This window comes from Zonotrichia albicollis, chromosome 7 (assembly GCF_047830755.1).
Source record: "Zonotrichia albicollis isolate bZonAlb1 chromosome 7, bZonAlb1.hap1, whole genome shotgun sequence".
NCBI lineage: Eukaryota > Metazoa > Chordata > Aves > Passeriformes > Passerellidae > Zonotrichia > Zonotrichia albicollis.
The window spans coordinates 1,509,452-1,519,236 of record NC_133825.1 but is presented as its reverse complement, the minus strand read 5'-3'; the positions used below and the strand labels follow the sequence as shown (position 1 = coordinate 1,519,236).

Sequence of the window (9,785 nt, the reverse complement as noted above, 5' to 3'; positions counted from 1 at the left end):
AAAGCCCAAATCCTTTAAAAGATGACCTTTCTTCTCATCCTGCGAATGAGCTGCACATTCCCATTGAAACTTACAGGGATTTCTTAGAGTCACAAAGTCCCTCTTACAGCTTTTTGCACTGGTTTGGCAGTGCAGAAGGGCAATTCTCCATCCACCAGCTCCAGACTGCACTGCCTCAGGAGCACAGCCCACTCGCCAGCTTAGGCCCACTCGTGGCACTGCTAGAGGAGGAAGAAAGTGCAATTGCACAATTCCAGCCACTCAAGAAGAAAACACCCTGCACAGATCCAGGTGTTCAGACGGGACTGTGGAGAGTTTGGGTCCTTGCCAATTGGATGTGTGTCCCCAGCTGCAATCTCTGGGCCTGCAGCAGAGTCTCACTCATCTGCCAAAGCAGAAAGCTCAGGCGCTGTGCCCACAACGGGCTCGTCTGAAGCAGAGCTATCAGAGCAATGTGAGGGCAGAGCCAGCCCAGCTGGGCCCTGGGCTGAGCCCAGCAGAGCCCTGGCAGAGCCCAGAGCAGCCTCAGCACCCGCAGAGCCCGGCTGCAAGGAGAGAAAGCAGAAACCGCCCGTCAGCTGAGGGCTCCTGTGCCCTTGTGCCAAGGCCTGCGGTGCCCAGGCCATGCTGGCTGTGCCCAGAGCTGCCCATCCCTGCTGCCTTTGGCACAGAGCAGGAGGGCAGGACATGTGCCCAGCCTGCAGCCAGCCACGGCACATCCAGCCCTCAGCAGCTGCCCAGTGCAGGATGCTCCTGTGCTCGCTGCCAGCTCCCAAAATCTCTGATCCCACCCTGCCAAGCACACAGGGACCCACCTCACACCAGCCACGGCTGGAAGAAAAGCTGCTCCCAAACCATGGCCTCAGCCTTCTCCAAGGGCACGGCCCATCCACGCCACAGCTGCTCCCAAGCACTTCCCCGTCCACACTGGACCACCTCGAATGCTTCCTCTGGAATACCAAACAACACATTATTGACAAGAGTTTAGAGACAAAAAGGGAAAACAAGAAGAACAGTAAAATCTCTTATCTCTGTCAGGGCCTTGAGGAACGCCCCACCCCTACATGCTAGGGAAAAACCCAGCCACGGCTGAGGGAATCCCACACTTTCTCTCTTCCCCCCTGCACTGTCCCCCAAAATCACAGTGACCCCGAAGCAAACAAGGGCAGTGGAGCAGCCCAAGCCCTTCCTTGCCTGCACAGCAAAGCAGCTGTGCACAGGTTCTGGAGCCCCACCTCTGCTCCCACCACGGGGCTTTGTTTGTGTCGGGCTGGCTGCCCCAGCCCCAGCCCCAGCCCGGGGCACAGTGGGTGCTGGGGGCTGTTGGCAGGCCCAGGAGCCCACTCCCATTTCGTACCCACCCCAGCCCATCCTCCCAGCCCTGCCAAAAGCAGCTGGGCAGCGACTGAAGAATGAGTTGCATCTGCCCCAGCAAAGGGGGAGCCTTTGGTTCCCCGCCATGCTGGGTCATGCCCAAATCTGGCAGAATTTCCCCAGATGGGGACTCATCCGCAAATTCCCCGTGGAGTTTGGCTTTGAAGAAGGTGCCAGAATCAAAGTGCATCACCTTCAGCCTCCAGTGGCCAGGCTGAGGAAGAGCTTGTCATCCTTGATGTCACCCTCGCTGTCTCCAGCAGCAGCAGCAGCATCATCATCCCCACCCGGTACAGCTTCTCCAGGGGCTCCTTCTCCTTCCCTGCGGGCAGACCAGGCTCTCAGGGCTCTGCCCAGGCCCCAGCTGTCAGGGAACCAGGACAAGCAAAACCAGCTGGGGTGGCAGCCACCAGTGCTGGGCAGAGCAGCTCAGCTCCAGCACAAGGGCTGCTTGTTCCCATCCTATGACCCCGGTCCAGTGACACTGGCAGCACAAAAAGGGTTGGGTTCCTTTGCTTCTCATTGCCAAGGCATATGTGGAGCAGGAACTTACCAGGGCCCTGGATCAAAGTGTGCCTGTGGCTCTCTCCCTTCTTCTATGGCAGAGGAATATTCTGCATCCAAGGAACACAGAACAGGTCTTCCAGTGTGGGTCTGTCCAAGGAGTTCACGGATAAACACCACCAGATCAGGTCTTTGCACTCTGGGGAGAGAAAGCAGAAACTGATGGTCAGCCAGAGAAGGCTCCTGTCTGCTTTACCCCACTGTTCCCATGCCCAGGCCATGCTGGATGCGCTCTGAGCTGGGCCTAAACTTTCCCACCAATTCCCTGTTTTGGAGGAGAGCAGGACATGTGCCACCTCCTCAGCAGCTGCCAGAGCGGGATGCCCATGAGCCCGCTGCTGGCTCCCAGCACTGGGATTCCCCGCGTGACCAGAGAAGAGGATCCACCTTGAGAGAGCCTTTGTGGCAGCGGGAGCTGGCCCCAGCTGAGGTTCCGGCCCCTCCTGAAAGGGTGCTCCCCACAGACCATCTGGTGCAGCAGGATGCCCAGGGACCAGATTGTTGCTGCCTCGCCATGGTACCAGCCAAAGTCGTTCCATTCCGGGGGGCTGTAGGACAGTGTTCCTATGGAATACAGATGGAGTTCATCAGGGGGATGCTGCTGCTCCCAGAGCCTGGCCCCATCATCCCTGGGTATGCGGGGGCTGCATCAGGGGCACACAGGGTGACCACTGCCCTCTCGCCAGCATCTGGGACTTGTGCACAAAGTTAGGGTTGGAAAAGAAGCCTCTGGTGCTGGAAGAGGGCAGCCCTGGCTAGGCCCGACCATGACATGCAAAGGAAAAACCCACTCCATGCTGGGGAAAAAACATGCCCTTATCCTCCCTGCCTGCATTGCCCCAAAAATATTATGAAGACAAGGGAAACAGGGTGAGTGGGGTAGTGCAAGCCCTTCCTCTCATTTGCACACCAAACTGGCTGGGGCACAGGTTCTGCCCTCTCTCTCTGCTACCCCCACCCACGGGGGTTTTGGTCCAGCTGGCTGCCCCAGCCCAGCCCCAATCCTGGGCAGAGTGGCTGGCAAAGGCTGCCAACAGGGCTGGAAGATGGCTGCCCACCCAGCCCTGCTCTAAAGCAACTCAGCTGAGGACTCAGTGCCCTGACTGGCAGCAAAAGGGAGAACTCCCGCTGCCACAGCCAGCTTGGGCTGGGAGATGTTGGGCCATGAGATGTCAGCAGCGGGAGCACAGCCCTGGGTAGGCTCACCTGCAAAGTGAGTGTAGACTGTGTCCTGCAGGTAGGTGCCACAGCCAAAGTCAATCAGCTTGGCCTGCCCGGTGTCCAGGTCAACCAGGATGTTCTCTGGCTTGATGTCCCTGTGCAGGACCCCGCAGCTGGTGGGTGCAGTGCCGCACGGCCTCCAGCACCTGGCGGAAAAGCGCCCGCGCCTCCTCCTCGGGCAGGAACCGCCGTGCCCCAATGAAACGATGCAGGTCCTGACACTGCTCTGGCCGCTCCAGCACCATCACGATGCAGTTGGGGAGCTCGAGCCACTCCAGCAGCTGGACCACACCGGGGAAGCCAGTGGACACCTTGGCCAGCAGCACGATCTCCAGGGATGCGCTGGTGCCGTCGGGCTGCGGGAGGAGCACGATGCCGTCACTGGGGCCGATGCCGTGCCAGGCCTGGGGAAGCCCTCAGCCAGCCCGGGATGCTCTGCGCCCTGCGCTGGCCCCACGCCCGCTCTCCCTCGGGGCGTCCTGGCGTCTCCCACCGTGCCGGGCCCCGGCTCATCCCTGGCCGGCAGCCCCGGCTGCTGGCCCCGCTCACTCACCAGCTCGCCCCAGTGCCGGACGCGGTTCCGTGGCACCCTTTTGATGGCCACCTGCAAGCCAAGGGCAGCAGCGGGGTGAGCTCGCCGCCCGCACTGCGTGCCCCATCCTCCGCCCTCCTCCTCCTCCATCCCGTCCTCCTGCGCCCGCCGCCGGCCCCGCCGCTCACCGGGGTGCCGTCCGAGAGCCTCGTGGCCGCGAAGACGCTGCCGAAGCCGCCGCGCCCCAGCAGCGATCCCAGCCGGTACCGCTCCTGCAGGGCCTCCTGCGCCGTCCCTGCGGGCGGGACGCGGCGGTCAGCGCTCGGCCCGGGACCAGCAACGGCCCCCGAGCGCCCCTCACCCGCCCCGGGCCGGCCATGCCCAGGCGTTCGCTCCCGGGAACGCGGCACGGGAGGCTCGGGGCCGGCGGCCGCGCTGCCGAGCGGCGGAGCTCGGGCCGGGGAAGCCGCAGTGGAGGCGGCGGGAGCGGCCGCTCCGCGTGTGTCCTCCGCGGGCCCCGGGAGGAGCCGGGGCTGGGGCCGGGGCCGGGGCCGGGAGTGGACCCTGCCTCGGGTCCGGGGCCGGGCTCGGGCCAGGCGGAGCCGAAGGGCGGCGATGCCGCCCCCGCACCAGGCACTGATGCCCGCCCAGCAGCGCCACCGCCAGTACGGCCAGAGCGGGGGGGAGGCGAGACCGCGGCGGGACGGCCGGGGCCGGGCACGGGGCAGCCCCGCCGGGGGCCGGGGGCGGGCCGGGGGCATGGCCCGGCCCTGCAGGGGAGAGGGAGGCGGGGAGAGGAGAGGGACGCCGGGCAAGGGACTCTGAGAGAAGGGTGCCCGACAGCGGGAAAGGGAGAGAAAGAAAGAGAGAAAGAGAAAGAAAAGGAGAAAGACTATTCAAAAGTATCTGTTTTGGTGCTGCCGCCGCTACTGCTGCCGCTGCTGCCGCCGCTGCCGCCGCTGCAACTGAGGCACCGGGGCCGTTCGTCCCCGTGTCCGTTCCCCGCTCGCCCCACGAGCCCCACGTTCCAGCCCCGCGCGCCCTGGGGACAGCCCCTCCGTCTGCCCAAACACGGGAACTTTGCAGCCTTGAGCCCACATGCAGAGCCCTGACTCCTGCACACTGGCACAGCGATCCCCTCGCTTGCTGCTGGGCATTGTCCTTGCTGACGGTCAAACACTGTCGGGCCACCTTTCCCTTGGGGTAGGATTCCTACCTGAGCCCAGCACTGCACTTACATATCCAGGGTTGCTTTCCTGTAAAAACATGGGAAGGAAAACTGTGTGTGGCTCATGGTATTTTAGAGTGTCTAAAAATCACCAAGTCATCGATCTTAGAGGTGAGGTGCATCTGGAATTACTGGGATGGAGAAGCAGTGCAACATTGAAAAGGGGAGCATAGAAATAAATAGAGTAAAACATCTTAGATTGTTTCTTTCATTTTCATTTCCCTTCCGGAAAGCTGTTTCAGTTTTCCAGGAATCTTCTCCTGTCTGCTCTTCCCAAGAACCTCTCATGGAGAACAAGGTCGAGCTTCTGTCACAAGATTTGCCACCAGGAAATTACATCACTGGTGAAATTTTCATTGTGACTGTTTGTGCTGGCTTAGGACAAATTTGGGGAGGAAACCTCCTAAAGGGGTCTGTCTAGAAAGCAAGTTCAAGTGGCCCCTCCCCCTACTAGTTCAGGGAAAGACTTCCCTTGAGAAAAGTGAAAAAAACCCCATTTTTTTTAACAAGTAAAGTATTCAGAAGCATGAAAAATGAATAATATTAAATCAAACCTCTGACAGTGCTGAAGAGATGGCAAATTCATAAAGTCCTTTTTGTGGGTTGTAGTTGGCTCCCTCTGTCTCTTCTAAGTCCCTCTGGTGCTGGAATGCAGCGTCCCAGAGCTCGGTGGGCCACAGGCGTGAGCTGCCGGTGTTTGTCTGGGTTTTCAGTCCAGAGCAGGTTTAAACAGTTCCAAGAAAAAGGAAAGTCACAGTCCGAGGAACTTCCCTTCCTAAGGTGGCTAAAATCAAATTGCTGGACCTGGGCTGTAAAGGCATTGGGAAATTTCCAGATCTGGGCACTGGCGGTCCCAGCAACACCAGATCATAGTGGCGCTGGAGCCAGAACCTGCAGATTTCCAAGCTTTGGCTGTCTGTGCCAGCAAATCACTGGGCTTGGCCTGTACCAGCACCAGGAAGTTTTCAGATCTGGGCGCTGGTGCTGCCAGCAAACACCAGATCTGGATGATGTCGTTGGCAGCAACAGAAATCTGCTGGATTTGGGCGCTGCTGGCATCAGGAAATTTCCAAATCTGTGTTCCTGTGTAGCAAACACAAGGTGTGGGCAGTGCCAGACCCAGTAGCATGTAGTTGCCAGGTTTGGGATTTCTGTGCCAGCAAATTTCTGCACTTGGGCTGTGTCAGAATAGGGAAATTTCCCAATCTGGACACTGGCAGTGCCAGCAAACAGCCCATTTCAGGCTCCAGGCTCCAGTAAGGACTGGATCTGGACCCCTTCCTCTTTTCCTTCCTTTCTTCTTTCCTTCTTTCCTGGGGTCCTGCTGCCAGCAAACTCTAGACTGGAGGGTGCTGGCAAGGGGAAGTTTCCAGGTTTTAGCTTCCTTTGCCAGTAAATTGCTGCACTTGGGCTGTGTCAGAACAGGGAAATTTCCAGATGTGGGCACTGGCAGTGCCAGCAAACACCAGTGAAACCTTCTGGTCCTCGTCTGGACCATTGACCAGTGGTTTCTCTGAGAACCAGCTCTGGCCACTTTACAGACAGAGACTGCTTTCATCTGGTACTCTGGAAACAGAACTTTACTGAAGGCAAACACAACAAACAGGACGGCGTGCACAGTACAGAGAGAGAAGCAGAAAGAAGCCTGGGTCCAGGGTATAGCAGGGTATTTATACATTTATATAATGTAATGTAATGTGGGGAGGGGTTAAGATGCTATCTGATGGAAGGATCCAAGAGGAAGGAACGATTAAGAATATTACAATTTTTGCAGTGTAAAGTAACCAATGGTAGCAAAGAGAACTCAGAACTTTCTAGCAACAATCTGCATAACTGAACAAGAGGATTATGGGCGGGAACTCCTGCTGACCCCAGCTAAAGAGAGTTTTCCCATGGCCTTAAGACAAGGTCTCCCTCTTTTTTTAAACCAACCGCTACACAGCAGATCTGGGCAGTGCCAGGCTTTGGCTTTCTTTGCCAGACAATTGCTGCATTTGGGTTGTGCTGGCACAGGGAAATTGCCAGATGTGGGCACTGGCGGTGCCAGCTAAAGGAAGATCTGGGTGCTGCCGGTGCTATCACCAGAAAATTGCCGGGTTTTTTTCTTTCTGTGCCAGCAAACTGCTGGACTTGGGCTGTGCTGCCACTGGGAAACTGCTGGATCTGAGCACTGGCAGTGCCAGCAAACACCAGATCTGGGTGGGGCCAGCACAAGGTATTTGCAAGGTTTTGGCTTTCTTTGCCAGAAAATTACTAGATTTGGGCTGTGCCGGCACCGGGAAATTCCCGCATCTGGGCTCTGGTGGTGCCAGCAAACACCGGATCTTGGCATTGCCAATGACGGTAGCAGGGAATTGCCAAATTATGGCTTTCTTTGCTAGAAAATTTCTGGACTTGGCTCTGCCAGAACCGGGAAATATCCAGATCTGAGCACTGGCAGTGGCACCAAACACCAGGTCTGAGCACCTGTATTGGCATCAGGACATTGCTGGATTTTGGCTTTCTGTGCCAGCAAATTGCTGGACTTGGGCTGTGTCAGCCCTGGAAAATTTCCGGATCTGGGCGCTTGTGCAGCAAACACCAGATCTGGGTGGTGTGTCATAGTGTGTTTTTGTACTTTATAATATTTTATAATAGTTTTGTTTTTGAATCCCCGTATTTTTCCCAAATGGTTCATCCCAGATGGTACCCCCCTCCCTTTACCTGTGTAATCCCTTTCCCTTGCTGAGATCATCCCCAAATCCCCAACCTGGCTCTCTGTCAATCACTCAGCATCCCATCCCCTCCATCTAGAAGCTTTGGTCCAGGATGTTGAGTGATGAGCCAGAGGCCAGGGGTCAGCCCCCAAGCCTTGCCCCATACGCTGTCCTAAATGTCCGTCCCCCAGTACCCATCCCTTAGGGTCACTTATTGGTTAGTAAAATGTTATCTACTTTTGGTTTCCACCTCCCTTTAAATGTAACCTTGGCACATCTCCCGGGGCTCTCAGCAGTAGCCCCCTGAGGTGTAGGGGCTCCTTTGGGACTCCTATAATAAAACCTGGGATTAACCCCTGCTAAGAGTCGGCCCTTTATCTTGTACCCATGTCTCTGGTGTCTCTCCTGCTGCAAAGACAACCACGTGCCCTCCATACCCTCGGGGCTTGGGAGAGTGTCTCCCCGCTGTCGGCCGTGTCGGGGTTGGTCCCCGGTGTCTGCCAACTCGGGACTGGCTGAGGGTTTCTGAGAGGCTCCCAGAGGGACAGAGACACTGCCCATATAGGTAAACTGAATGGCCCAGGGATTTTGGAGGTGATTACAAATTGGCCTGAAGGAGAAAATTTTGGTGTCACAGATGAAGAACAAGACCAGCAACATGGACTGAAGAAGCTCCTCCATATAACCAAGTTTTCCCAAAGGAAACACGCTACGGTCTTTTCACTGATGGTTCCTGTCCAATCGTAGGGATGAACCGGAAGTGGAAAGCAGCCATATGGACCCCACACAACAGGTTGCACAAGCTACCGAAGGAGAAGGTGGATCAAGTCAATTTGCTGAACTCAAAGCTGTTCAGCTGGCCCTGGACATTGTAGAAGGAGAGAAGTGGACAAAGCTCTACCTCTACACTGATTCATGGATGGTGGCCAATGCTCTGTGGGGATGGCTGGAGAGGTGGAAAGAGGCTAACTGGCAGCGTAGAGGAAAACCAATTTGGGCTGCTGATGAGTGGAAAGACATTGCTTCCAGGGTAGGGAGGCTACCTGTGAAGGTCTACCACATAGATGCTCATGTCCCCAAGAATTGGGCTAATGGGGAACACCAAAACAACGAACAGGTAGATCAGGTAGCAAAAATAGAGGTGTCAAAGATAGACTGAGATTGGCAACATAAGGGAGAGTTTTTCCTAGCTTGATGGGCCCATGATGCCTCAGGCCATCAGGGCAGGGATGCCACCTATAAGTGGGCATGAGACCCAGGGATGGATTTCTCAGGTTATCCACGACTGTGAGACACGTGCTGAGATCAAGCAGGCCCAGCGGGTAAAGCCCGCTGGCTTTACTTGGTACGGTGGGCGCTGGTCCAAGTACAAGTATGGGGAGGCCTGGCAGATTGACTCCATCCCGCTGCCCCAGACATGCCAGGGCAAACACTGTGTTCTGACCATGGTGGATGCCACCACTGAATGGTTGGAGACCAACCCTTTGCCTCACGTCACTGCCTGGAACACCATCCTGGGTCTGGAAAAGCAAATCCTGTGGAGCATGGCACCCCTGAGAGAATTGAGTCAGACAATGGGACTCATTTCAAGAATGGCCTTATCAACACCTGGGCCAGGGAACCAGCATTGAATGGATCCATCATATCCCCTATCATGCACCAGCTGCCAGGAAAGTTGAACAGTGCAATGGACTGCTTAAGACTACCCTGAAGGCACTTGGGGGGGGGAACTTTTAGAAATTGGGAAGTGAACTTAGCAAAAGCCACCTGGATGTTCAACACCTGAGGGTCCATCAATCAAGCTGGTGCTGCCCAGTCTGAACCCCTGAACGCAGCGTATGGAGACAAAGTCCCTGTTCTACAGATGAAAGGTATTTTAGGAAAGACTGTTTGGATTTATCCCACCTCAGGCAAAGACAACCCCATCTGTGGGATTGTTTTTGCTCAAAGACCTGGTTACACTTGGTGGGTAATGCAGAAAGATGGAGAAAGCCGTTGTGTACCACAGGGAAACCTAGTCTTAAGTGAGAACTGTGTGGAAGGTTTTATTGCGATGCAGATGGAAATAGAATAAGGGGTGGATAATGTCCTGGATTGCAAGGCAATGTGTGTGTTCTGTTCCCATCTGTTAGAGGTGTGGCAGTAATCTTCTGTTAATTGGGAAGTTTTC

The 9,785-nt window shown here is 56.3% G+C and overlaps 1 protein-coding gene across 1 annotated transcript; it reads right to left on the bottom strand.

The window, feature by feature from the left end:
- Positions 1–1,970: 1,970 nt before the first annotated feature.
- LOC141729539 (serine/threonine-protein kinase pim-1-like) lies at positions 1,971–9,128 on the bottom strand. The gene is given in 7 exon segments (XM_074544246.1): positions 1,971–2,077; positions 2,326–2,502; positions 3,145–3,280; positions 3,282–3,515; positions 3,713–3,763; positions 3,880–4,012; positions 9,109–9,128. Coding segments are annotated over 7 exon segments (858 nt in total).
- Between the last annotated feature and the right edge of the window lie 657 nt (positions 9,129–9,785).